Source organism: Xiphias gladius, chromosome 15 (genome assembly GCF_016859285.1).
Source record: "Xiphias gladius isolate SHS-SW01 ecotype Sanya breed wild chromosome 15, ASM1685928v1, whole genome shotgun sequence".
Taxonomy (NCBI): domain Eukaryota; kingdom Metazoa; phylum Chordata; class Actinopteri; order Istiophoriformes; family Xiphiidae; genus Xiphias; species Xiphias gladius.
This window is the reverse complement of record NC_053414.1, coordinates 18,718,320-18,746,004: the sequence shown is the minus strand read 5'-3', so window position 1 is coordinate 18,746,004 and position 27,685 is coordinate 18,718,320. Positions and strand designations below refer to the sequence as shown.

Genomic DNA, 27,685 nt, shown 5'->3' with positions numbered 1-27,685 from the left:
CAGCAGTGCAAAAGTTTTTAGCAGTTTACAGACTTTCACACCACATTTCCATCTATAATAAGAAGACCTATGTATGTCTGATGACACTTCCTCTTTCTTTTTACTTCACATCGTGCTTTTTTCATCCTCTCAATCTCTCTCTTTCTTTCTCTCCCCCACATAATATATATCGGAGATAAAACGATGCATGCGTGGTGAGTATTTTTTCTCATTTTGTGTTAACATGCTCCAACATCACCCTTATGCTTTCAAGTCAGTCTAATAATGTTTTCATCAGTACCTCTTTCTCTTCCTATTTCTCATGGTTTTGCAATGACAATCACGGTTTGCAAAAACTACACCTCTTCCTTTTTTACGTTCCCATTCTGCAGTGTATTTCCCACTTTTGATGCTTTAATATCTTTTCTGTCCTCTCTATGCATTCTGCACAATGATGTCGTTATTTCACAAACACATAATCGTCTGCCACTAACAGTTTCCGTTTCCTGTAATTTCACAATCAAACCACAACAGAATGCTTTTAAAGAGCTTATTCTTATTCCTTTAATTGCAGCTTTTGTTACTTGAAGGGGTGGATGTCCAGACTGGATGAACATGGCAAGGTAAATAAAAATTTTCTGTAACATTTTCATTTTAATTCATCCAAAATGAAGTTATTGTGGTTTTCTATCATAATTCCTTTTGTAACCACAATGTCATGTGCACAGACAGACAGTACAGACTTGATGCTTTAAATAACCAGCAAGGAGACCGCATACATAAAAATTTCAATGTGTTTTAATCTTATGCCACAAAATAATTTACTTGTCCATGTTCGCTGTGTTTTGCTCAGTGGAGGAAACACTGGTTTGTTCTGGGTGACACTTTGCTGAGATACTACACAGACCCGGACGCTGAGGAGGTATGACCTGATGTGTGATATAAAAGTAATTCCTGATTTGTCAGAACAATGTCTTAGCTTAGCAATGTCTAGCTTAAAACACTGTCTGTTTTAAGCTAGAACAATTCATTTCAATCTACATGATATGAAAGGGTTTTATTCAGGTTTTGCCATCATAAGTAGGTCACTAGCATCCATTTTCCTAAAACGATTCTATGGGATAATTTCATTCTTCTTTGATGTTCGGGCTGCGGCATTATTTTACCTAACTGAATTTGAGCCTTTCTTCTTGTGCTGCAGCCAGACGATCTGGACGGATGGATCGACCTTACATCCTGTGTGAATGTTTCGGACTGTGACGTAGAGAAGAACTATGGACTCCAAATACAAGTACGTATTTACTGTACTTGTGTTTTGCTCGTTGTGTTGTACAGTACATCACAAGACAGATGAACAGTGAGACACCTACCCCTCCTCCCATTTCCACGTCAATTACATGTTTGGCTGCTTCCTGTTTAACAGCGTGAGTGTGCGTGTGTGTGTGTGTGTGTGTGTGTGTGTGTGTGCGCGTGCATCTTCGCTCTGTCCTTTGATCTCCTCCAGACAAAGAGAGCAGTGTTCACTCTCTCTGCTATGACCTCCAGAATACGGCGGAACTGGGTGAAATTACTAAAGCAGGCGATCCAGAACAACACGCAGTGAGTCTGACCTTATACTGGGAGGCAGTGGTGGAGGGAGTACTCAGGTCCTTTACTGAAGTAAAAGTAGCAATACAACACTGTAAAAATACTCGACTACAAGCACAAGTCCTACATTGAAAGCACAACTAAAGTAAAAGTTCAAAAGTATTATAAGAAAAATATACCTAAAGTATAAAAAGAAAAAGTACTCAATGACTCAATAGATAAATGGCCCGGGTTGAGTGTTATATTATTTTATCATATATTATTATGTAATACAATTTTTATTGCTGATGCCTCAATATGTAAGCAGCATTTTACTGTTGTATTTGGTTTGAGCTAATTAAAGAATTTTACACACTGTTGGGTAGATTAATCTGTAACACAACATCATATTTTTATAAGCCCATCAAGTGTTTTGTATGTAAAATCATGTAAATGTAGTGGAGTAAAAAGTACAATATTTTCCTCTGAATTGTAGTCGAGGAGACATAAAAAGTGGCATAAAATAGATCACTCAGGTTAAGTGGAAGTACCTAAACCTCCTATTTAAGTGCAGTATTTTAGTAAACGTACCTATGTGTTACTTCCCACCACTGCTGGAAGAAAACTGTATATTATAATCGTAATTAAATTACGTATTGGAAACAACATTACCATGAAGCAAAGCCTCGTTTGCAAACATAAAATCATCACAATTTAGTCACACACACAAAATCGAACTCAGAGTAATGTAAACATAAAATAAAACAAAGAAGAATAAAGAGACGCAGGAGTTAAAGGCAGTGGCAAATCCATAGCTGGCCAACAAGCTACTACTACTATAAAGACATATTAAATAATATGTGTGCCTCTATCAATTTATACACAGACTTCAGTATGTGTTCTGTAATAAAACTAACTTAGTAGTTCTACATATGTATGAAAGGGGGAATCAAGCCAAAGAAATTATAAATTACAGTAAAAAAAAAAAAAAAAGATTCAAAGTTCATTCTTAACCTTGGAAAAAGCAGTTGTCAAAATAATCTCACTTCCGGGTCCATTTAGTAACTATTCTGAAGTTTTTTAAACATTATAAAAATAATTTATAGAACTGTGACTTGGGCTGAAAATATTTACAGTCATCATTTAATCTTTAATAATCAATTATTAGTTAATTATGATTAGTAATTTACAAATTGAGAACATCCTACACAGTGAAGCCCTAGTAGTTATAATGTTATTTGTTCATATTACTGCAAAATACACTACATACCTGAATCTAATGCATTTAATAGTTGTTTCATAGAGGTGAAAATTCCTCAAGCTGTGAACAAATGCAGACGATGTGACTGGGTGGTCTCTCTGTAGTGAACCCCCTCTATCATCTTTCTTCTGATGTGTAACTCTACTCTCCTTGTCTCTCCCTCATTCCGACCTCAGCCAATCAGACACTGGCAGCAAGAAAGCGAACCCCCTGTCCCGTAGACCGTCGTCATGCCAACCCCCCACTCGGGTCACCTGCGAGGACTCCAGCTATGAACCTACAACTTCCAGCTCCACCACCACAGCTGCAAACTCCCATCGGGCCGACCACCACCGGCACCAAACTGTAGACGGGCATCCGGACGCAGACTTGTCTCCAGCAAGTCAGAGGGAAGACGGGGAGGGCTGGGACCGCGAGCAAGCGAAGCGATTGGAGGAGAGGAACAAGTGGTTTGAGGAGGGGGTCTCCTTCAGTGAGATGGGCAGCAAGTGGGACTCCATGGAGCTGAAAAAAGGGAGTGTAACTGTGCCTGTTATTCAAACCATGGACTCAGAGGTCAACAGGAAGTGGGCAGAGTTCGAGACGCTGTCATTTAGGGACATGAGTGCGCAGTCTCTCATTGGAGCCCAGGCTTGTCAGTCAAGCACCCCACAGGCATCACAGTCTATAGTTAGCCCCCAGACTTATAAGTTGAGCCCTGAGGAGGCTGAACTCTCTGTCACTGGTTCACAGATTGATTTAACAAGTTCAAAGGGGGCTCTTCCATCTTTAAATTGTGTCCAAACCAGTCAAACAAATACAGCTGAAAGTCTTCAAAAGGAGGTAAGAAAGAAATTATAGTCACTCCATTAAATAATTACAAATGTGAAACACTAGTAAGACATTCCATTTAAGAGTTTTCAATACAAAGAAATTACAATGTGCATCAAAATCTCAGTCCTCCCCCATACATTCACTGCAAATCCATTCCCAGGCCCTCTCTCTTCGAAAGCAAGTGGAAAGCATCAAGAGAGAGCGTGCAGCCATGGGGATGGAGGTGGACAGCCCCTGTGGCCCCGGGGCCCCCTGTAAGGCCAGACTGGAAGCCATGGAGGCAGCCCATCGTAAAGCACAGCAGGAGCTGCAGGAGAAACACGAGAGGGAGATCAGGGAGCTGGAGGAGCAGAGAGACAAAGTGCTTCAGGAGGAGAGCCAGGCAGCTGCTAAAGGTGAGTCAGAAAGTTGTATCAAGCAACAAAAGCTCAGGCGGTACAGTCTGACACCATTCAGTAGGTTAAGCGTTTGTCTCTTCTTAGCAGATGCTCTTTTTTTAATAAACTATCATATTTCTGAGCTTGAAGGTTCGTTATTAACCTTGGAAGTATTAGTTTGACAAAATATTCTTGGCAGAAGATCCACATCTGCCGATGAAAGCCACAAGATGTGGCAGAAATCTCTAGAAAATTTCTAGTAAGTGGACCTCATTGTTTTCGAACAATAATATTTTTGAATTTTACATCACAATTACCTACAATAACAAAAAAACTCTTAACAGTTTCCATACTTCAACATTACTCACATTATTGTCACATCATAAGATTTTATTCCTGATTCTTTAACGTCACAATCCTATACAGATATTATTCTTTCTAAATCTCACTGTTTTCCTGCTACAACCACTTCTATTCACTTGTTAGAAACTCTTAATGAACTGCAATCTCTGACAATCACCAACCCGCCTGTGGTAATTATTAGTAGTTTTAAATATCTGGTTTTAAATATTTGGGGACTGTGACAGTGGTGGAAGAAGTACTCAGATCTTTTACTTAAGTAAATATAGCAGTATCACAGTGTAGAAATATTCTCTCACAGGTAAAAGTAACGAATTCAAAATTTTACTTTAGTAAAAATTATTTGTATCAAAATATACAAATTATAATTATTGATGCATTAATGCGTACACTACTTACATACACTTTAGTGTTGCAACTGGAAAAGGTAGAGATTATTTTAACAACTTTATATACAAAAGAGTAGCTTGATCTTTAATAATAGAGCATAATGTATTCGCTGACTATACTTTGTACTGTACTGTTTTACTGTATTATTACTCTGCATCTGCAAAGTAATGGAACTATTAACTAAAGCTGCCCAATTAAAGTAGTGTAGTAAAACGTGGTTCCCTCTGAAATGTAGTGGTATATAAGTATAAAGTAACTTGAGACAGAAATGCATAAGTACAGTACAAGTACCTCAAAATTGTACTTAAGTACAGTACTTGAGTAAATGTACTTAGCTACTTTCCAACACTGGATTCTGATTTCACAGAAATTTCACAGAAAATACTGACTGTAAAAAAAAATAAATAAGAAACATGCAGAGAAGTTTTTTTTTTTGTTAGAAAACATGTAACCCTTACTCTACGTTGGAAATGGTGTATAAGAATGTATTTAATAGTATTTAATTTTTTAACAGAGCCATATACGTAAACTTTAATGTCAGGACAAAGTGAAACTTAAGAGAATAGTAAATAAAGGCAGAAAGCTTATAGGGGAGCCCCAGATATAACTACCTGATATGTAACTCTCAGGGAGTTAAAGAAGTAAGAGCCACCACATTTGTGTACTTCTATGTATGTCTTTTGAAAATAATATTGTTTATTGATGCTATGTTGTTGATGCCTTTCCTCATTTAACTGTCTTGTTGTGTTGTTTTTAAAGCTGTGTAGTGAAGCCAAAGATAATTTTCCACGATGTGGACAATTAAAGTTGCTATATGTAAGTTTTTGCTACCGCTACATAGCCAATGTTAGCATTAACAGCTGTTTACTTACCAGTCTAGAAAAAAACGTCGCGAGTTCAGCATTAAACGTCATTCCTTCACTCGCCAAGAGCTTTCTCCAGAGGTGGAAAGCAACGCCAATGTTAACTCTTGTTTTGCTTCGATTTCTATCACTTCTTTTCTTCTACTGAAGTTAGCATAGTAACCAGCTAGCCCCGGCCCATCTCGTCATTTTGAGTCAATGTAGCGTCCAGTCTGCCCTCAGTTCAGCATGAGAGGATGAAGAAATAGAGAGTAAAAGATTGAAGTTTGATGCTGAACTCACAAACGTTCCTCTAGACTGGTAAGTAAACAGCTGTCAATGCTAACGTTGGATATGTAGCGATAGCAAAAACTCACATATAGCAGCTTTAAGTTAAAACCTAATTAGCCAACTGTTAATCAAAGCTATGGAGGCACTGAGAGCAGCTCACAGGGAAGAGCTGGAGATGGAGGTGGAAAAGGCCAGGAGGTTCTCTGGAGGAGCTGCACGTATGGATACTTCATACAGAGATCACGTGTAAGTTTATTATAGGCACTCTGTTATTCTGCTAAGTGCGTTCCCTATCTTAAAGGCTCTCGCTGCAGGCTTAAGATGTTCTACGCGCAACCATGACCCCTTGAATGATAATTTAGCGCAATGCAATTCTACCCCATAACACATGTATTTGTGTGTGTAAGGCCTGAGGCGGACATCTTGCACAGTGAGTTAGATGTGCTGTCAGAACGCTACTCTGAGAAGTGCCTCGAGCTGAGCCGCATTGAGCAGAGCAGCAAGAGCCGAGAGACTGAGCTCGGCCGCAAGGAGAGAGAGCTGGAGCAGCTCCGAAGAGAGAACCAGGTTTATACACAGTACATGTCTGATATGACTCTGTTTTAATGCAAAACCATACAAGTGTATAGATTGTTAATGTCAGATTCTGTTTTTTGTTCTTATAAGTTAAAATAAACAAGGAAATATAACAAACTACAACATTAATATTTCTATTCTTACTCTCTTTTTTTTCAGGAGCTTAAGGCCAAACTGGCGGAGGAGATCAGCCGCATGCGTTATTTCATCACAGGGCAGAGGTCGGACATGGTGTCTCTTGGCAGCACTGAGCGCAATGTGTCAGAAGTAGAGGTATTGACAGTAAATAGGTTTAATGTTTGTGACCAAATTAGATCGTACTCAATCTCACCTCGTGTGAAAGCAGGTGATACTAAAACATCTTAACCTCCTTCTGCAGCCCAACCCAGTTTCATTTAGTGCGCCTGAAATTTTAACCCTGGGCTTGGAGGACAAATGTTGACATTAGTGTCATCACCGGGAAGCAAAAAGCAACATTTGGCCTATTTGTGGTGGGATTTTGAACCTACCTTAATAAAACATAGTAACATTTTTACTGTTTTGTCTTCTATCCCTGTAGCAACACTGTCACACCTTTCTTTTTTTCTGGTGGCCTCATTTATGTTGAGCACCTTTGATTGTTCACATTCTGGTGCAGCAGATACTGCCACCTACTGCCTGAATTACAGCACGTTTCAGAATGACAATCTAGTACATCAATCTCAAGTGTATCTCTGGATGTCCTGGCATCCCAAACAGATTCATTCATATTCATTAATATGTGAAAATTCAAATATCTTATTTAGACCTGCAGTGATTAGCTGATTTATTGATTACTCAATAGACAGAAAATTATTTGTCAACTATTTTGATAATTGATAAATTATTAAAGTTGTTCATCAAGAGAAAATGCCAAACAGTCTCTGTTTCCACCAGATCAAATGTGAGAATATGTTGCTTTTCTCTGTTTTATTACACCGTAAATTGAATAGCTTTGGGTTTTGGATTGCTGGTCTGACAAAAACAAATTGAAAAGATGCTCTTGGGCTCTAGAAAATTATGAGCATTTTTCCCACCGTTTTCTGACATATTACTGATTCTCACGCTTGCAGATTCAGTATTGTCTTTTAAATCACGTCTGAAAACCTTTTTTTGTTTTTTAAGACTTTTAATAATTTCATCCGTTTGTTTTACGTTAGCTCTGGTAAGTTTTATATGTTCTGTTCGTTTATTTCACCCATCTTATTTTATTCTACTTCGTTTTCTGTATTTAAAATGGCCTAGTTTTACTTATTTTTTATTGTGCTGAACTGTTTTACCTTAATTTTTCCCATGTATAATGGTATAACTCTGCCTGGAAAAGTGCTTTATAAATAAAGTTTGTTATTTTTTTAGACCTAATGATTAATCCAAAAAAAAGAAATAACTGAATATGAAAATAATGGTTAGTTGCAGTCCCAATCTTATTCATCTGGTAATAGTAAGAGGTCACACTTTACGTCTTTCAGATGCTGCTAAGAGCAAAAGAATATGAGGTGCAGTATCTTAAAAAAGAAATCAGCTGTCTGCAGAATGAAGTGCAGTCTCTTAGCGAGGTATGTTTCATGATCTGACCTCTTGCATTATACAAATCATCAAAAATAATACACTCCCACACATTGCGCATTTACAACTGGTATTTAAACTGACCTCCCTGCTTGATTTTGATGTGTCTACCATATTTGTCTCAACCCTGACTCTAGGAGAAAGAAGGCGCTTATGAGCGTTATAAGGGGGCCTATGTAGAGCTGAGTGACATGAAGGGTCGTAGCCAGCTGGAGATGGGCTCCCTCAACGAACACTTGAGACTGGCCAACGCTGCACTTCAGGAGGGAGCAAGACAGACCTGACCAATGCGGACAACTATTCTAGATTTACTTGGAAAAATCAAATACAACAAGCCCATATAAAACATAGCAAAATTAAACAACAACATCATTGCATTACGGTAAAAATGTGTTGTTATGACTGGATATGACCTAGAAGAGACAGAATAAGAATTGTGGAAACTATTGTGTACATGAAAACTATCATGCAAAGACTGTTAATATTAAACAACAACAACAACAACAAGTGTTTTCCACGTTATTGACTCTGTTTATTGAGTTGACAGACACAAACATGCAAATGAGTGAGGGCATAACTAGTAGTTTTGATAGCCTCACATGATATGAGATTTCTTAAATGATTTCAATGAAAACAAAATAAGTAGCAATGGACAGAGTGAGGGAGATGGGCGGAGGTAGAGGGATGTATTTGGAAGTCAAAGTGCCCCATCTTCCCCATCTTCCTTGTGCCGGCTGGTATGCTTTTTATTCAGCATTGCAAAGCACCCTGTGGATGTAAATTTAAAAAAAAAAAAAAATGTCATCCACATTCAACTGTTACCAGTTGCCATCACTGCAAACGTGCTGCAAACTGCACCCTTTGAACACAAATAAGACTGTGCACAAAAAGGTCCAAGTAACATTGTTTAAAGGTTAAATAAGGTGTGGCTAATGTACACTCTGACTTTACCATTTTTTTTCTGAAGGTAGCTCAGTCATCGTCATCGTCGTCCTCAGGGACAAAGATGTCATGCTCCTCCAAAAGAGCTGCAAAGTTCTTGCTGATCAGAGTGCCCACATACAGGAAAGGCACCACCACTACTGTCATGCGGATAAGACCAAATGGTGTCTGGAAAACATAAGGAGGAAATGTGACATCAAAATTAAGGATTAATTCAAGGGGGTTGATATAAACTGTCCAGATCACCAATCACAAATTAGTCTCCACTTTCTTTTGCCGTAGAGTATTTTGATCTACATTTATGATCATGGGCAACTGTTTCCCTCAAAGCTACAAACAAGCCTAATCTTTAAAGTTACCAAAGAAGAGCAGAGAAAATATGCTCTGCTCACAAGGCTGGTGGATCGTCTCAGGCAGCTGTGACACATCTGGATCCAGTGGTCACTGATTGTAATGAGGTTGAAATCTGTCAGCAGCAGGCTACGCAAAACATTTTCCAAAGGTTGTGTACTGCATTTACACACATTTTCACGTTCAAAACTGTGAATAGCTACTACCGTTTCAAAGTATTTCTAATTGACACTGCTTTGAACTAGAGCACCATATCAACTGACATAACCAGGGCTTTATGGTGGGTTCTGCTTTTGAATAGGGTCCCTGTCAAAATCTAGTTTAAAAGACCCTTCATTATCGCAGTGCACATTCCTGATAAATGTGTTTAATCGAGCTACCCAAAACTAATTGTTGGACCTTGTAGTGTTCTGGCAGAGAAAGCACAGAAAAACTGCACAGAGACTGGGAGGGCTATGGGGTTAACGGGGGCACGGCGGTTCATTTTTGCCCTCTGGCTCCATAGCAGTTATTCCAGCCACAAGTCCAGCAATTCGTAAACCGTTTTGAACAACATATTTCTTTTAGCTGTCTGAAAAAAACTAATAAAAAATAAATTACCGGCTAATGTAGATCTTCCGTTTAGTCCTAGACGTTGGGGGCACATGTAAAATTAACGAGTCGCTAATTTATATTGCGTGTGAGGCTGTTTTAATCACAGGGGACAATATTATAGTAAAAAATAATAGACTTGTGTTCCTCTGCTATGACCATAAATCCTTTTTTTTCCTCGAACAGTCCGATCTCTCTTGCCTTAGCACCAACCCACAGCAAGATGTGTAATGTTTAGGTCAAGTTATTACTCGTCAAACAAAGCAGTCATTCAGGAGCCAGTCCTCCAATTACACACTATTTCAACTGACTAAATAAAAATATCCACTTATAACACGAATGTCAGTTGAACTGTAAAAATAAATAAGTGGGAGCTACTTCCTGAAAGGGCCTCATCGTTCGTGTAAAGACACACTTCATTGGTTGACTTGACTAACCCAGCGCGTCTGCTGCCCTCTTAATGGCCGCAGCTGGTGTCAATTCAGAGCTAAGCCCCGCCCACCCGGTAAATCCTAATTTTTGTCGTTTTTTTCCGTCTGTAACCGAGTCAGAAAAATAAACTCACTTTATCCGGTTTCGGTAGTATTGCCCCCGAAGGCGTTGATACTGCGGTTCGGATCGGAGTCGTCCTGGATATGTTTGATGATTTCAAGCCGGTATTACGGCTCATTAACGCCGCGTTTCTGGTGGAAAGCCGCAGCGGGAGCCGCAGTACACTCGTCGCCATTTTTTCCTTTACATGAGATAGGCGGTGAGGGACTAGGAAGATTTATATTATGGGCGTGTGTTGACGTTTGACACAAAACACCAACAGTAATCAATAATCTGGACGCAAAAAACCAAAACGAAACAGAAAATTACGTATCAACTATATACTGCTATTCGTTTATAGATATTTGTGCAAGTTAACATACATTATACATTTGATCAACACCATCACCAACTGCTATGTATTTTTTTTTCAAATATTTTTTTTAACCTCCTTTATTTACAAAAGAGGTAAAGCAAAAGTTATGAAAACATAAAACACTCAAAAACATTGTGCAAAGGTTTAGGTCAGGATCACCAACTAAGTATATTTAAATCCACTATTTGAAGTTATTTCAAAGTTCAAATTAAATTACATTAATTTAAAATGTTGAAAGCCTACGCTTAATTAAAGTGTTGACAATAAACACTGGAGACATTCCATTCAGATGTGCGTACGTTAAATTTGGCCGAAATTATAAACAACTAAATTATGTAGAAAATATTCATTTCAAATCATATCAAATGCATCAAACTGCACATTGGTACCCTTATTCTAATGATATCTACCCAAAAGAACTGAAAGTAAGCACAGTGAATATTAATAAATGAAGCGGTACTTTCCCTGAATTAAAAATAATTACACAACATAGTCTTCCCTTTTAAGCGTAAATGACGTAAAAATCAAGTATACTGCTTTAACTTGATTACTAATTCAGGATTTAGTGCAGGAAATGCAATTCTGAACGTTCTGTCGCTGCATGGTTTATTCCATATATCAATATCTCCAGTAAAAATGCTTATATAGGTAACGATGTTAGTCTCCATTTTCCATTTAAATAATCACCCCTTTTAGTTTCATCAGGGCTGTAGCTGAGGACACTTACTATAAGTCACGATACTATAACTATAACGATATATATATATGGTTTTCTATTTGAATTTATTTATTTGTTTATTTATTTATTTATGCGTAGTTCTCACAGAGATGCGTAACGTCACTTCACCGCCAAGCGCGCGAGGCTGACCGCAGCACTTCCTAGAGGCTGAGGGACGGGAGCGCGTTCCGCGGGGACGTGCACGGAGGGGAAGTGGAGAGACGGAAGAAAGAACGTTGAATAAACTTGCCAACTTCTAACTGACAGGCTAGAAATACAGTCAGTGACTATGTTACAGCGGAATTGGCGACTTATTACGATATAAATTCAGCCATCTAACCAAACGCCCTGTCTACATTCAGTCACCGCTGTCTCTACTCGACCAGCGGGCTCCGGCAGTTTTCAAACAGACTTGCTCAACCGACCCGGAGCCGTCCACCGAAACAAAGTCACATTTAGCCGCCGGTAAAGTGGTGTAAGAACCAGTCAGAATTACTGGCGAGACACACAGCCAGCTCGCTGCCTCGGCGGGATTCGAGCTTTTTCTCCTTGTGGGAAAAGTTGTCCACGACGGTAGTGGTGGTGGTGGTGGTGGTGGAGCCGCAGACGAGGCCTGCATTTGAGGAGGCTGCATGTGTGAAGACCTCAGCTGGCGAGGAGTGACTCACACGGCGTTAGTTAGCTAAACACCCAGACAAACATGTCGGCCCAGGCGCAGATGCGAGCGATGCTGGACCAGCTCATGGGGACGGGGAGAGACGGTGAGTTCGGCTGGCTGTGGTTGAGATGGGCTTCTATTAAAACCAGGACAGGAGTTTGAGTTGTTGCTAGCGTTAGCCGGGGCGAGCTAACCAGTCTGCCACACAGTGACAGGGAGGCATGCTTTACAAACCAAGCTAGCTCACGTGAGGATAGCCAAGCGGCTAGCTACCTGTTGTCTTTGAGTTTTCATGAGAAGTTCAGGTGTTGGGAACATCTCCTAACAAACCTATCTTGCTAACATTTTAGCATTTTACTTTGTCATGGTCAATGCGCTGGTTTCTTCGTGGTTCCGGTTCTTCCAACCAGATGTTGTCATTTTATCTGAGTCTATCCAAGCAGCTAACTTTAAGCATTACCGGTAAGGTTACAGATATATGACTCATTCAATGTAAGTTTCACTCTAGTGCCAAAATAATTTAGTAGGGAGACTGGCTCACATAAAACGAGATTATACGTCCTCACTCATTTGTGTCGGCTGTTGTGGTTTTCTTTTTACAGGAGACACCATGCGGCAGAGAATCAAATTCACAGATGAGCGGGTCTGCAAAAGTCATCTTTTGGATTCATGTCCTCATGACATTCTGTCAGGCACCGTGAGTATCATATTTATACATATAAGCTTTTACACAGAGAGCATTATCATGTATCATACAGTCAGAGAGTATAAGGATGGTTATTTCATTGGTTTTGTGTCTATTGCAGCACATTGAACTTAAAACGAAACAGCGAGGTTAAAGGTTAAAGTGTTGCATTCACCTATTTATACAGAGTCTTCTGATTTCAGGATCATGTTGCTGGCAAGTGATTGTAAATATACAAACAAGGCTACCAAGAGGGTACTTTTCATCTGCCCCCTCCCATTCAAATGTTTCAATGTGTTCAGCTCAAATTGAAGGCAAAAAACCCCGAATTAAAAAAGGGGAAAATAGCTGCAGCACAGGCCTTTATATAGCATCACTAAAAATGGTACAAAATATCAACTAACATGTTAGGCTCTTAGACTTAAGTCACATTTTCACTGTTAAGGATTGAATGTAACTTTTAGCTTGAATAATTACTTTCTGTTTCCTCAAACTGATGAATAGATAAAGCTACTGTTTGCACATGGTTCACTCTCAAATTAAATCTGAGAATTTGCAGTTGAATCTCAAAAGCACGGTTTTAATTTAAAATTCAATATGCCAGAGAACAAAGCCAACAAAAAAATTGTGCTACTGTCCCAATACTTTGACTGCACAGTGACTCACAGGATGTCACATTTACTGTCCATAATGTGACACCATTTAAAATGCTCTAGAACATTAAAAAATTAAGGCGTAATTAGCATAATAGATCGCAAGATGAGTGAAATGACGAAGCAATAAAACATAATACATTGATGTCTGTCTGTCTGTCTGATTCGTGCAGAGAATGGACCTGGGAGAGTGTATGAAAGTCCATGACCTGGCTCTCAGAGCAGACTACGAGATTGCCTCCAAGGAGCAGGAATACTTTTTTGAACTTGATGTGAGTGTCACTTGATGTGTTTCCAAAACAGCAGATCATACTGAAAGCAAAGCTGTCTCAGTGACGTAAACCCCTGACGTGGGTGGACATCCATCACATTCATGCTAACACCACCCCAGGATGTCCTGATGATTCTTGCCTCAACAGCTGGCTGTGGGAGGGGATTTAATGTTATGAAGCAGGTCACATCAGACTAGTCTCTTTTGTGGAGTTTTTCTTGCGCAAATCAAAAGTCTAAGGATCAATGGGGTCGTATGATGTACAGATTGTAAAGCTCTCTGTGATGAACTTGTGACTATTTCAGCTATATAAATACAATTTACTTAACTTGAATAAAGCTTCAACTTAAAAGTGAGACACACTCCAGCTTGTTGTGCTACTCTCATCTCCAAGCATTTCAGAGTTTGATCTAAGTGGTGCCATTGAGTTGTGATTGACTGCTTGAAAAGTTGAATGTCTAATTTTAAGAATGATTGAGAGCAGGGTGAAAGGATGGCCAGATATGTGTCTGAGGGTGATTGGTATGAGCACAACAGCTAAACTTTTTTTGGTATGCACTTTATAGCTAGCACAGAATAAACGGTAATGTGTGGGTCATTCAGTATATGACACATTATAAAAACAAATAAATAAATAATATATAATAATAAATTATTTTATATATATATTTATGTATGTATATGTATGTATATATGTGTATGTCTCTGTATGTGTGTATATATGTTTGTGTGTTTATATATGTATATATAAATATATATTTATATATTTTTTATTATATGTATTTTATATAAAAAATATAATATTTTTGTGGTTAATAAAGTATCGTTTTACATAGTAAATGTTCTTTATCTACCATGTGTTTTCTTTCAGGCTGCTGAACACCTTCAGTCTTTTATTGCAGACTGTGACCGCAGGACTGAGCTGGCCAAGAAAAGACTAGCCGAGACGCAGGATGAGATCAGTGCAGAAGTGGCTGCAAAGGTGAAAAACTCACCGCTGACACAGTTAAAATAAGATTAAGATTAAGATAACATACTGACTTCATTGAGCCCTTTTGAGAACTTCATATATTACCACAGCACAGAGACAGGCTAAGAGGTAAGAAAACAGATAAACAACTATTTGAATGAGGTACATGCAAAATAAAATTTAAGAAATTAGAAAGGTGACATTAGAAAAAAGCTCCTTACTGTGTGCGTGTGTGTCTGTGTTGTATGAATAGTGAGTACAATATACAGTACATAATATAGAGTTTTATATATAATGTACTGTATGTGAAGTATATGTAATTTACACTAATAATAGAATATAATGAAGCATTTAATAGAAATATGTGCGGAATTGTGATATAGCGTATAAAATAATGTAAAAGCATAATAATAGCAATATACTGTAGTGGTAATATTGTAATGTTTCTTACTGGTAAGTTATACAATGTAATGTAAAACAAAATAGAGTTAGATATGTTACTATTTATACCACTACCCCAAAGCAATAATAATTCTGGTGATTTGTAACTGAAGACAAGGTGCAGGTGTAGTGATGTGAAGTGCTGTGTTCTTAATAACAGATAATAATTAATCTCCTGTGAAAATTGCAAATTGACGCCAAATGGTTATCAAGAATCTGTGGAAAGGAACATTTTTTACGTCTCAGAGCTAATTATTTTGTCTTTGTTGCTCCTGCCATGAAAAGGCTGAACGTGTCCACGAGCTGAATGAAGAGATCGGGAAGCTTCTGGCCCGGGCAGAGCAGCTCGGGGGTGAGGGGAACGTAGATGAAGCCCAGCAGCTGCTGGAAAAGGTGGAGAAGACCCGGGCCTTAAAGAAAGAAGCAGAGGTAAGAAACTTAATAACTGCTTTGTTGTGACAAGTTTATTGTGTTAGAATAACTAAAATAGTTTTACTTATGTGTCACCAGCCAGAACAGAGGTATTCCATTCTTCTCAGTGAAAGTTTAATAATTGGTTTACTAATGACAAAGAATTTTTTGAAGTTGGTTCTCAGTTAACTTTACAGTACCTCCCTGATGAGTCAAACACAAACATCCCTTTCTTCATATAATTGGAAAATGACAGAATCAGGGAGGGAAAACTATTTATTAAATCATGATCTGTAACTTGTGTAGTTTGAGTTATCAAAGAGTGCATTGAGTTTGATAAAACAAGTAAGGTTAAGAAGCTATCCTCTACCCATTGCCTATACTCAAGTCTATTATGCATCACAACAGAGTCTTGCATCAAGTACAACTTTAAATTTTTGTTGTCATTAACTCCTGCTCGTTTGTGCTATAACCTTTATTCCTGCAGGATGTGTACAGAAACTCAATGCCAGCATCCAGCTTTCAACAACAAAAACTAAGGGTGTGCGAGGTGTGCTCGGCCTACTTGGGTCTCCATGACAATGACCGTCGTCTGGCTGACCACTTTGGGGGCAAACTGCACCTTGGCTTCATTCAAATCCGTGAGAAGCTTGAAAAGCTAAGGGTAAGGGATGCGCTTGAGCTAACACAGACTGCTCCAAATTGCATGATTATTGATCAGTAACACCCATGACAAGTGCATCCATCTGCTTAGTAGATATTTGCAGTTATGTATGTAGTATGTTCAGTTGCAAGTATTTTTCAGCTGCGCTGTGCTTTGTTTTTTAACCAGAAAGCAGTTATAGAGAAACAAGAGAGAATGCGAATGAGAAGACGGGAGGAACGCGAGAGAGAAGACGAAAGAGAGCGACAGTGGGAGATGGAGCGGGAGCGAGAGCGAGAGCGGGAAAGAGAGCGTGAATGGGAAAGAGAACGAGAGAGGGAGAGGGAGCGTAGGAGGTTAGAAACTACTTTTCTTTCTTCCACTGTGTACACACACAAAGTTATGTGCCATCGGGAACCTGAAACTTAATGATATCCGTTTCTGTCTTAGGTCAAGATCTAGAAGTGGAGACCGTTACAGGTACATCTGCTTTGATAAGTTAGTCTTGGTCAGAGACATATGAAGGACTTATAATTTCACAGAATATACAGACTCGTGGTGCAACATACCACTGTAGCTGTATATCAAGTGAAATTAAAACTTATTAGATATTAAATATTTGTCCAAATTCCACACAAGCTTGACGTAGTGGTTTTTGCTAGTTGTGTGCCATTATGTGGTTATAACTAAACCAGTTGTGATACAGCAGTGTTCATATATTGGGGGAAAAAGATATTTTCCAAATATTTGTGGTGATAAAGTATACATGAGTTGTAAGTGCGCAGGTTGAGGAGACTGAGTAGAAGCTGTTGAAGTAAATTGAGAAATGTGATGAGGCTGCTGTTCAGAGCCACATTCAAAATAATGGCCTCCCTCTGTTGAATCAAAATTGATTATTGTGTGGCAACAGAGTTATCAGGGTTTCAGTTAGGAACCATAGTGGTGGACCTGAAAGAAATATAATTCAGGGTTTCCTGCCGTGGGTTTTCAGTAGAGTTAGGCCACCTTGCATGAAATTAAGACTTCCACCACCACAAACATCATGAAAAAATTATTATACTTTGCTGAAATAAAACTGTTACTTTCAGGGGAAAAGTGCAGATGTGCTGTGCCACAAAGCAAAAGCCATGTATTTAATGGCTGTGGATACTGTTTACACTCAGGAAGCATGTAGATTACCTTCTTTTTTTTTTTTCTTCACTGAAACCTAAAAAATTGTTTGCAATTATTTATCTAGGGATGGAGGCAGTTCATCCTCCCATCGTTCAAGACGCCACCACTCCTCTCGTTCCAGAGAGGAAGGTGGTGATCGGGATCGAGAGAGAGAGAGGAAACATCGACACAAGGACAGACATCGCTCACGCTCCCACTCTCACAGGCGTAAAAGGAAGAGGTGAGGCTTTTACCCATCACTGAAACCTACATACAGCATCATTAGGAAATGGACACTGATTGACTCATTTAACTCAGTCACTCAGCCACATACAGTTCACATTATGTAACCAATAATCAAACATCAGCTGTTACTTCAAATTCAGCACACATGAACCACGTGAATGCAGGCAATGTCAACAGAAAGTGGTGAAGTCGGTTGGATACAACATCCTCACTCTCAGCAGTCTCATTTGATATTAATATTTGAATTTAAAATTGTCCAAATTTTGAGATATTCACCTGATATGCAAAAGAAAATGGAATTGAACTACAATCAGGACTCTATTGAGAGGCTTTTAAATGCATTTAGTGCTGAAACAATTAGTCAATTAATCATTTAGTCCATCACCAGAATATTAATAAACAACTATGTAAATGACGCGCAGGTGGATGACGTGAGCTGATGACGTGTTTCTGCTGTCATGCGCTTCTTTTCTATTTAGATCGCAGAACGACGGTTCACCAGCATTCATTGCACAATGTTACAGGCCTCAAACTGATATGATACAGTATGACACCATCCTGCACAGTGGGACACACTGTAAACTTACACCATTATGGTTGGCTCACAGTCTAAAGGCACCTTTAGGAATTGTGATGGTCATTTTTCTCAGTTCTCTGCCATTTATTAGTTTAAAACAATTATGAATTACACAAATAACAGATTAATCGGTAATGAAAATATCTATAGTTCAGCTCTAAATGAATTTATAAATGAATGTGATAATTAAATATTGATATTACTACTGTAGCTCTAACACAGTAGCCACCAACTACCCTCCAACACTTAAACATAAACCAATAGCTTTGAATGTTATACAATATAGTTGACAATGGAAATGCAAGCGACATTATCATAAACTGTTGTAATGTTTCCAATTTAGGCACCTTGATCTTTCAATGGTTACAATCCCTACTAGTCTGACTTTATCCCCGACATTGACAACCATGTCGACTACAACTCAAAAACAAATGTCAAACTGAAAATACATCTTTTCCATGTTTAAAAAAAAAAAAAAAAAAAAAAAATATATATATATATATATATATATATATATAATATAATATAATATAATATAATATAATATAATATAATATAATATAATATAATATAATATAATAATATTATTATTATTATTATTATTATTATTATTATTATCTGTGGCTGATCATTTTTCCTCAGATCCTCCAGAGACAGATCGTCGCACACCCGTGACAGAGAGCGCTCGTTGTCCCAGGAGAGATGGAGAGAGGGTGCGGGAGAGGGATTGCGTGACGACAGGGCGGACTACAGAGACTGGGAAGACAGGGAGAGGTCCACCTCCCCGGACACGGCCAGGGGCAGGGAACGAGAAAGATCCCTGTCGTACGAGCGGGACCGACGCTCCAGCTCCGAGGAGCGAGAGTCCGGGGAGATATGAACAGGAGGGGATGCCTCCAAAGTCTTTGATTTGGATACATTGTTTAGTTAAAGGAGCATGGAGAGATGACAGCGTGTTGGTGCAGGTGTGTGTGTGTGTGCGTGCATGTGTGCGTGCGTGCGTGCGTGTGAGTGAGTGGGTCGGCTTTGTATGTGTGTTCATGTTAAAAGTGGGATATGTACATTAGAGCAGCGGTGATCGGTGGAAACTTAACAAGGGGATGAGGGAACAGCTTCGATGGTGGCAGTCAGGGAGACCTTCAAACCAACTTTTATAAAACTCTGAATTGTGAGGCTAGAGTGACCTGGAAGCATTAGAGTCATATTTTTATGCCATCTTGTCAATCTTATGTACAGTTGACAGTGATCAGAGATGACTTAGTCTGTTTTTATTTTACTCACATGAAGTGCTGTTATTTTTTTATCATTAGTTGGACCTTTCATGTTATTACTGTTTTTTCCTGTTCCATTAGGAATCTATCACTTTCAGTAGATGTGGATTTATTTAAACGGGTTGGACTCATTGATGTGGCATAACCCTCGCAGTGATGTTTGAAATGAGCTGTGAATAACTGAAGGCACTTCTGATGTTTGTGTTTATTTGCTGCCTTCAAGCCATAACAATCACATTTGGGGAATCCGATACACATCCTTGAGCCTGATTTTAATTCAAGATACAGTGATGGGGTCATACTTTGAAAATAAACTCACTTGTTCCCCAGAAAGAAGTCCTCCAAATATTTCCACTCAGTTCCTGACATGTGAGAGCATATAGATGATGTGCATATTTACATACTGACAGTTTAAGGCCCAGGGACCTGTGTCCTGCTTGCTGTGATAAAACCTGGATGTATGGGGAGGGATTTACTTTGCTGTGCCACCATAGAGTGAATAAAACTTTCTGCTTCCATTCAAACACAAAGTGTTTTACAGATTTCTCTTTAGCTTTGCCTTCTGTTTATGCGTATAGTTAGGTCAAGATAAGCATTATACATTATTTGTGATAACAAAATAGAGGACCAGCACCCCCCCCCATTCAGCTTTATTGATGTACAATACACATACATGTAAATATACACTCAGTTTCCATTTTACTTGGTACACTAATACAATCCAATACAACTGTTGTGCCATAAAGTTTAATGTAATGATTCCTGTAATTTTCAGGTTTTTTCAGGTCATAGAGGTTAATTTATATATTTTACTATCAAGGTCATAGTTAGTGATAGTGTTGTACTGGACTTGATTATATTCAGAGGAGTTAATATTCTGCCCCCTCATCTATTTAAATAGAGAGGACAAAAAAAATAAAAGCACCTCTCAACATGATACCGGTCCAGTACCACCGTTAACTATGACCTCAGTAATAAACACATAATTGATTTTGCACATTTCTTACATTGTCACCATAAACTGAACACTGTGAGGTTCATTAAGGGAGATGTTGTGGAAGAGTTGAGTGTCCATACATACATAAAAAAAGTTTTACAAACAACATACCTAAAATTTCCCCCCCAAAAATGCAGTTTTCAACAAAAAGATATTTTTTAAAGGTTTTATTGATTTTTTTTTTGTTTGTAGCTCATTCATCCTGACATTTATCACTAGAACTAAAATCATTTTTGTAGTCATTCTTAAAAAAATGGCTTACTTGCTAGCTGTTATGAAAAAGTATCATCCCAATAAGGCCAGAAAATTGATTTTATATTAGGATCATGCCTCAGGATGCTTTGTGCACCTACCTGCCCTACGGAATAGTCTTGAGTTCTTACCTGCTGCTGAGACACCTTTTTTCAATGTCAACGGGAAAACCACCTGCCTTTAAGTCTTGTGTTACTGATAACCAGTGCAGGAGCTGGCATTCAGAGACTTCACTTAAAAGTACCAATATCACACTGTAAAAGTAGCCTATCATGTAAAAGTCCTGCATCGTGTGTGTGTGTTTTATATATACACTGACACCTTCACCTTGTTTTGGCCAACCGACAGTCCAAACCTCAAAATTTAAAATGAATACAATTATTAATACTCTTGAGAAGAAAGGCATCTTGCATGAAAGATGACTTAAACGGTTATCAGAGTAGTTTCCAGTTAATTCTCTGTCAATAGACTGATCGTTTCAGATATCGGGTAGTTTAATTTATAACAAAACATCTTGTTTTCTGAGCAAGAGTCTTCATTTGTAGAGTAACTAGTAACTGAAGCTGTCAGATAAGTGCAGTAGAGTAAAAAGGACAATATTCCCCTCTGAAAGGTAGTGGAGTAGGAGTAGAAATTTGCATGAAAAGAAAAGACTCAAGTACCTAATTGCAGTACCTAATTGCAGTACTTTGAGCACTTGTACTTGGTTGATAACAGCATTTTACGCAGGAAGTACCGTCTGTGCGTGCAGTAGATAAGGCTTTGAGGTGCAGCACACCTGGCTGCCCGTAGGTGGCGGAAGACAACCGGCTGTGAAGGGAACACGTCACGACGTCGGACGCACGTTCGTAAAAGAGGCGCGAGGGAAGATGGACTGAGCGGAGGTTCCGCGATGGAGCTGTCTATTGAATTCACGAAACTGAGACTGTTTTAAGTGTTTTTTTGTTTGTTTTAATCACGATGTCGTTGCTGAAACCCTTCAGTAAGCTGCCGGGTTTGAACACCGCCAACATTTTGGTGAGTGTGTGTGGTTTTTATTTTTTATTTTAATCAGCTTTAACTGTGAACCGCTGCGGAGCCTGACCGCCGTGAATAAATAAATAAGTCAATGTGTTTGAAAGTCCGATAAGTTAGCTCAGTCTTCAGTTTGGACTGACACCATTACACCGAGGCGTAAAATTAGGGTTGTTCGTTCTGCCGAGTGGATTAAAAAAAAAAAAAAAAAAAAAGCTTTGCTAAACCTAACAAAATGAGCAGCCCTTAACATGTACTGTTAGGAGTTAACTGTTCTGGATATAGTTACTTTACTTTCTACCCGACAGAAAACCCCACTTTTATCGAAACAAAGCACATTTGTAATACTCGCTGTCCTTCCTAATGTATTTTCTAATGTATATACTGCGTGACAAAACGATCTACCCAAGTTTGAAACACTGTAGTTGAACATGAAAACAGAAGCATAACGAAAACAGTCCCATTTTTTCCCGGTGTGGTGGTTACCAACCTGGAGGGGTCGAATACAAGAAGAAGGGACCCCGACTTGTAATCGAGAGATGTTTCCACCACCAACCCCTCCAGGATGGTGGTTACCAACCTGGAGAGCTCATCTCTCTTGTATTCGAGAGATGTTTCAAAAATATATAAATCTGTGTTGACCCCGTACATGTACGTGACATGCGGTGGAGCGCAGGAAGAAATGCACTCCCAGACACAAGAGTATAGTGGGAATAAACAGCATATTATTTTCAAAACTGTGGGGGATTCCAATAGCACAATGTAACAGGTGGGCAAAAGTACTAAATTAAAAATTTTACTCAGCAATGGAAGATGGGAAAAATAAAAAAAATAAAAAATCATTTCAAAAGTGTCTTGTTTCAGAGAGCTAAATTATCGATGCATTAAGGTATGGACAACATTTTTATGTTGTACCTGATCCAAGTGACTATTCTGTAGTAGCAATACATTATATTTATTCAAGGCGTATGCTGTCAGATGAAGATGACAATAATTTCTCTCTGAAATACAGTGGAGTGGTAGTAAGTTGCTCACAATGTAAACACTATTGAATTGTACCTAAGCCCTGTATTTGAATAATATAAAGTGTTGAGCCATGTTTTTAAAATGCATCAGAAAGCATACTTTTGTACTTCATTTTATTTTTACGGCAGTGTGTAGTGTAAAGTGTTATCATCAGGTTTTGTGCTCACTCTGACCGTCATTTTATCTCCAGCTGGTGGAAAGTGAGGAGCAGTTTCAGCAGAGTCTAGCGGACGCTCTGGTGGAGGAAACGGCTGTCACTGTGAATGTGTGAGTATCGCACCGTCATGTTAAACTGCTGAAGTCAACTGTCCAGCACACTGGAAACACCATCTGTGATTGTGTTTTATATAATTTATTTTTAACCAGTGCAAACTGTACCATTTTTATTTAGTAAAATTTTTGGTTGGTGAACAAACTGTCTCTGTACATGCTTTCGTTAGTTTAGATTTACTGTATAATCAGCAAGGATATGTTGCATACTTTGGAAAAAAACGAGGGTTGTCAGTGCACAGTATTTGAACCCTCATACAACCATCTTGGGTTGTCTGATGACACGATTGTTGCAAGTTGTAAACACGGGAGTCTTTCCCAGCGCTATCATTCATCCCCTTTGGTGTGAACATAGCACTACCAACTCGGTTTGCTACATATCAGTGGCCATGTCCAGCCTGACAACAAGCACGTTTATTGTACCGATCAGGAGACTAGCAAAGAGTCTCCCTCTGCCCGTGGAGAATGAGGAGAGTCGTCCAAGAATAGACCTGGTGGTGTTCATCATCAACCTGACCTCAGAGCTCAGGTAACTCTCAAGTTCTTACGTATTCATATTTTAATCTCTTCACCTGTGTTCTTTTCCTAACCGCCTGAGCACACGGATAAAATAGGTGAAATATATACTCTGTATCATAGTTTCAGTTTGCCTGTGTGAATTCTACTTGTGTGTTGTCCTTTGCACCTGAAGTAATTTTTCTTTCTCTTAAACTGTACATATTAGTGTAAACGTTAGCCTACCTGTGATTTTAATTATTAGAGAAACTCAACTGCATCGCATCCGATGCTTTTTTTTAAACTAGAATTATCCAGTAATTCTTAATTACTCTGACAAGTCTTCACTTCAACATGTGTTTTCTTCTCTTTTTATCTTGCTGCCAACAGAGACTTTTAAACCCATCCACTGATGTTTACACTGGTATTAAACTGGAAGACTGATTTCATCATAATGTAGAATAGGGCCACTGATTGCTGTAGAATGGTTTGGTCTACATATTGTATGTTTTATCAGTAATGATTACTGTGCTCTCCAGGTATGAATAAATTCTTAGAGCATAATATGATACAATAGTTGATTCTGTGACATGTATTATTTTGTTTTGTGATAGTTTCCAGTCAGCAGAAGCTTCCCTGAAATATTTGGACCCTGGATATTTCCTTGGAAAAATTTGCTTCATGGTCACTAATGGTATGGAAATGCTTTAAATCCTTTAAGTATTTATTTTCAGTCCTGAAGGATGACAAAACGAAAATTGTCTAAGATGGATCATTTTTCAGAGTTTATATACTTATTCTTTCTTATATTGATGGAAAATGGCCAAGTCTTAGTTAAGCCTTTTCCGAGAGCCTCTCTCTGACCGGCTGTCCTCCTATGTTTCTGCCTTTTGTAGCTCGTAACGCTTCAGTCCCCACAGAGCGCGTGGACGCTGTCAGAAAGCTGGCTGCTTCACTCCACTGCCCCCTGCTGTTTGCAGAGGATCAGGTTTGTTTAAGCTTTTGTCAAAAACATCGAGGGTTAAAGGTTTAAAGGTGCTATATTGCTACGTAACCAACGTTAGCGTTAAGAACTGCTTACTTACCAGTCTAGAAAAAAAACATTTCGCGTTCAGCATCAAACTTCGTACCTTTACTTGCTAAGAGCTGTCCCCAGCAGTGGAAAGCAACACAGATGTTAAATCTTTTTTAACTTCTGTTTTCTGTCACTTCTTTTTTTTCTAATGAAGTTAGCAGGATAACCAGCTAGCCCCGGCTCCATCCCGTCTAATAACACCTTTTTGCGATATTGAGTCACTGTAGCCCCCAGTCTGCCCTCAGTTCAGCATGAGAGGATGAAGAAGTAGCGAGTTAAGGGAATGAAGTTTGATGCTGAACTCGCAATGTTTCTTCTAGACTGGTAAGTAAACGGCTGCTAATGCTAACGTGGGTTATGTAACGATAGCAAAACCTTGCATATAGCACCTTTTTTTTAATTTAAGGCGTCATTTCAGAGACAAATACATGTGCAGCAGTGAAATGTGGCTTGAGCGCAAGCCCTAGATTTTTGCTATTAAGGGCCCCAGTGGGGACAGGGAATCTTGAAAAGTCTTAACAAGTACTGAATTTAGTCTCCTTTACAAAGGGGGTGTCTTAGAAAGTATTAAAAAGTCTTAAGTTAAATTTACATAACGTAGAAATGTTCTCTTGCTTGCCATAGACAGTATTGTTGGCTATGAAATGTTTTTGCATCTGATTGTAGGCTGTCTTGAGACATTACCATCTCTAAACTGAAAGTGGGATTGTTTTTAATAGTGGATTTTGCAAATGGAGTGCTTCTTTGTAGAGTCTCAGTCAGAACCATCAGACTTGTAACAAACACGGTCACTACTGCTAGCTACAGTAGCTAGGAAGCTCGACGTCTCATAGTGTCGATTTTAGCAAAAACACTTCAATGAACTTGAATGAATTAATCATTTTTAATTGGTTAATCCGTCCATCCAATTTCTGCCACTTTTCCGGGTCCAGGTTTAGTTTCATTTCATTAATTATATCATGAGAAAGTCTTGTTATATACTGCTGGGAAGTACTAAACAAAAATGCGATGCAATAATAAATAATTCTAGGCCATATCATCCCTACTGGTTTTCCATCATACTTTCATGCTTCGGCCAGTATGATAGCGAACTAGGTCATAAATTGCATTCTGTGTGTTACTTAAAAATTTCTTAATACTGCATTAAATTTTAGCCACTTATGTATATGGAAAATGTAGCTCAGTGATTCTGCAGTCAGGGCAATCTGTGCTGTTGTTGACAAATTAACTCCAAATTTCTCTACAGTGTGTTTTTCTGTTTCTTTAAAATCAGCCTTGTGTAACGTTTCTCCCTTCCAGACACCAGATGGTGTGACCAGTGCTACAGAGAGGCTGCTGACCATCCTGAAGGTGGCGGCCGGTGTTGTTCCCATGGCTACTGCTCTCTATCTGTCCAACCTGACTCGATGCACTGTGCCCCCAGACATCGACCAGCCGAGCTTTGATTAGTTCCTGTGACTGGTTTCTTTGACCTTCCCTGACTTTATCATGTAAATACTTATTTGTAGCAGTTTGTTGCAACTTTTAACACATTGCGAACACATCAGCGTGGTATTTCCTTTTATTCATTTGGCATTACATGTCAGTGCTTTGGCTTATAGCTGCTGCAGTTTCTGTCTTGTCCTTGCAGTAGCACTATTTATTTATTTTGTTTATTTTTGTGCTAAATATGTAAAGAAGACATAAGATGTTTCGACATGTCACTTCTGGAAAATGGGTATAGATAATAAATTTATAATAGCTCCTTCAGTCTCTGGGTCCAAGTGTTGTGTGTGCTGGCTCAATGTCACACTGGCATATCTTACTGGGACATTAGAATAGAACAGAGCCATTGTTAATGTCATTAGCAACACCTGTGCTTTTCCTTCTATGACAATGCAAAAAGCAAATGATAACAATAACTGTGCTCTCTGTTCAGTTATTTACAATTATCGTTGTTGTTTGACGTGAAGCAGAAAACTAATCGGTTCAATGACCTCTGAAAATAATCTTTTGAAAGTCATCTAATGGATTAGAATATAGCAACAATAAATGTCAATTTATTTATTTTTTTACAATTCCTAAGTTAAAGACTCTGTACATTCATGGTGATTTTTAGTAATTTTGGCTGATTAGACCTCTTCTCAGGACTGTGTAGGCATGCACAGTGTGACCTTGACTGACAGGTCACAGGTCTCCTGATTGCTTTGTTTCCCTTGCAAGGGCCGGGCAAGTTATAACTTTATCATTCGTATTAACAAGTGGAGTCTGATGAGATGACGTCATTTCCGGCATAGCTGTTCCCACCTTCAGCCTGAGCAGCGGTCTCATCAGTCAGATCGAAAACACGTGTGGCTGCGCAGGGTCTTTAAATTATATATCATCAAATATCACCATATGATGCTGCCACGGACTATTTCTGTTTCGAATGGTGTAAATAATTATAATATACATGTCTGTGTATATAGAAATGTATGCAGTATGGTTTGTTTTCATGGTTGACAGACATTTGAAACGTCTATGTGATGCTTTTAACATCAAACCTGAGTGTCAATACAAAAAAATAATACACATCTATGATCAATAAATACACGACTGAACATTTATCTTAACTGTTGAAACTTGGAAAACTCAATTTTGGAATTCATATTTGCACTTTATATGCGCTTTGGGTGACTGAATTGAATCCTGCCAGGCATTTTTAAAGTATTTGCCGCTGATGATTTGAATCTTGTAACCTACTGGATACCTAATTGTGAAATTTAATCTCCACTGAATTTTTATTTATAGCACTACATATTTTACTTTATAACCATCTGTCTGAATTTATGTCATCTTAATTCCTCTCTTAATAATTCCAGTGGTCACTTTCAAGCTTAGCAGTTTTTAAAAGCTTTTTGCTTGAGAAAAAATTCATGGATCCACTATTCAGAATCTAACTGCTCAAATTCATTAAGATCAGTTCGGCTCCTAAGATCCAGGATGTTCAGATCTGATTTTACATCTTTAATTTGAACAGGCCAATTTGAAAAACTGTATTCTTAGATTTGA

At 38.6% G+C, this 27,685-nt stretch overlaps 4 protein-coding genes across 6 annotated transcripts; 3 read left to right on the top strand and 1 right to left on the bottom strand.

The window, feature by feature from the left end:
• The first annotated feature begins 117 nt into the window (after positions 1-117).
• LOC120799747 (TRIO and F-actin-binding protein-like) lies at positions 118-8,519 on the top strand. The gene is made up of 12 exons (XM_040145083.1): positions 118-194; positions 554-602; positions 833-901; positions 1,181-1,270; positions 1,484-1,578; positions 2,983-3,628; positions 3,780-4,014; positions 6,014-6,125; positions 6,287-6,446; positions 6,615-6,728; positions 7,943-8,029; positions 8,177-8,519. The coding sequence occupies exons 1-12, from the start codon at positions 184-186 to the stop codon at positions 8,321-8,323; spliced, it is 1,815 nt and encodes a 604-aa protein (XP_040001017.1). The 5' UTR covers positions 118-183; the 3' UTR covers positions 8,324-8,519.
• Positions 8,520-8,557: 38 nt separating this feature from the next.
• Positions 8,558-10,684, bottom strand: smdt1b (single-pass membrane protein with aspartate-rich tail 1b). The gene is made up of 3 exons (XM_040146514.1): positions 10,489-10,684; positions 8,991-9,149; positions 8,558-8,807 (listed from the first exon to the last, which is right to left on the bottom strand). The coding sequence occupies exons 1-2, from the start codon at positions 10,648-10,650 to the stop codon at positions 9,012-9,014; spliced, it is 300 nt and encodes a 99-aa protein (XP_040002448.1). The 5' UTR covers positions 10,651-10,684; the 3' UTR covers positions 8,558-8,807; positions 8,991-9,011.
• Positions 10,685-11,672: 988 nt separating this feature from the next.
• On the top strand, positions 11,673-20,081 carry zgc:158803 (LUC7 domain-containing protein). Of its 2 annotated transcripts, XM_040146928.1 has the most exons (10): positions 11,673-12,309; positions 12,809-12,903; positions 13,718-13,816; positions 14,687-14,797; positions 15,512-15,655; positions 16,125-16,301; positions 16,470-16,636; positions 16,731-16,760; positions 17,518-17,673; positions 18,898-20,078. In XM_040146928.1, exons 1-10 carry the CDS (start codon positions 12,249-12,251, stop codon positions 19,133-19,135), a joined length of 1,278 nt encoding a protein of 425 aa, XP_040002862.1. In that variant the 5' UTR covers positions 11,673-12,248; the 3' UTR covers positions 19,136-20,078. The 2 variants fall into 2 exon arrangements, with proteins under 2 accessions (XP_040002862.1, XP_040002863.1); XM_040146929.1 differs by lacking the exon at positions 16,731-16,760 and having other exon boundaries at positions 18,898-20,081.
• A 1,466-nt stretch (positions 20,082-21,547) lies between these two features.
• pane1 (proliferation associated nuclear element) lies at positions 21,548-26,404 on the top strand. 2 transcript variants are annotated; one of them, XM_040144914.1, is made up of 6 exons: positions 21,548-21,792; positions 23,006-23,082; positions 23,441-23,614; positions 24,195-24,274; positions 24,477-24,568; positions 25,955-26,404. In XM_040144914.1, exons 1-6 carry the CDS (start codon positions 21,736-21,738, stop codon positions 26,102-26,104), a joined length of 630 nt encoding a protein of 209 aa, XP_040000848.1. In that variant the 5' UTR covers positions 21,548-21,735; the 3' UTR covers positions 26,105-26,404. The 2 variants fall into 2 exon arrangements, with proteins under 2 accessions (XP_040000848.1, XP_040000849.1); XM_040144915.1 differs by having other exon boundaries at positions 21,550-21,792; positions 23,516-23,614.
• Positions 26,405-27,685: the final 1,281 nt, after the last annotated feature.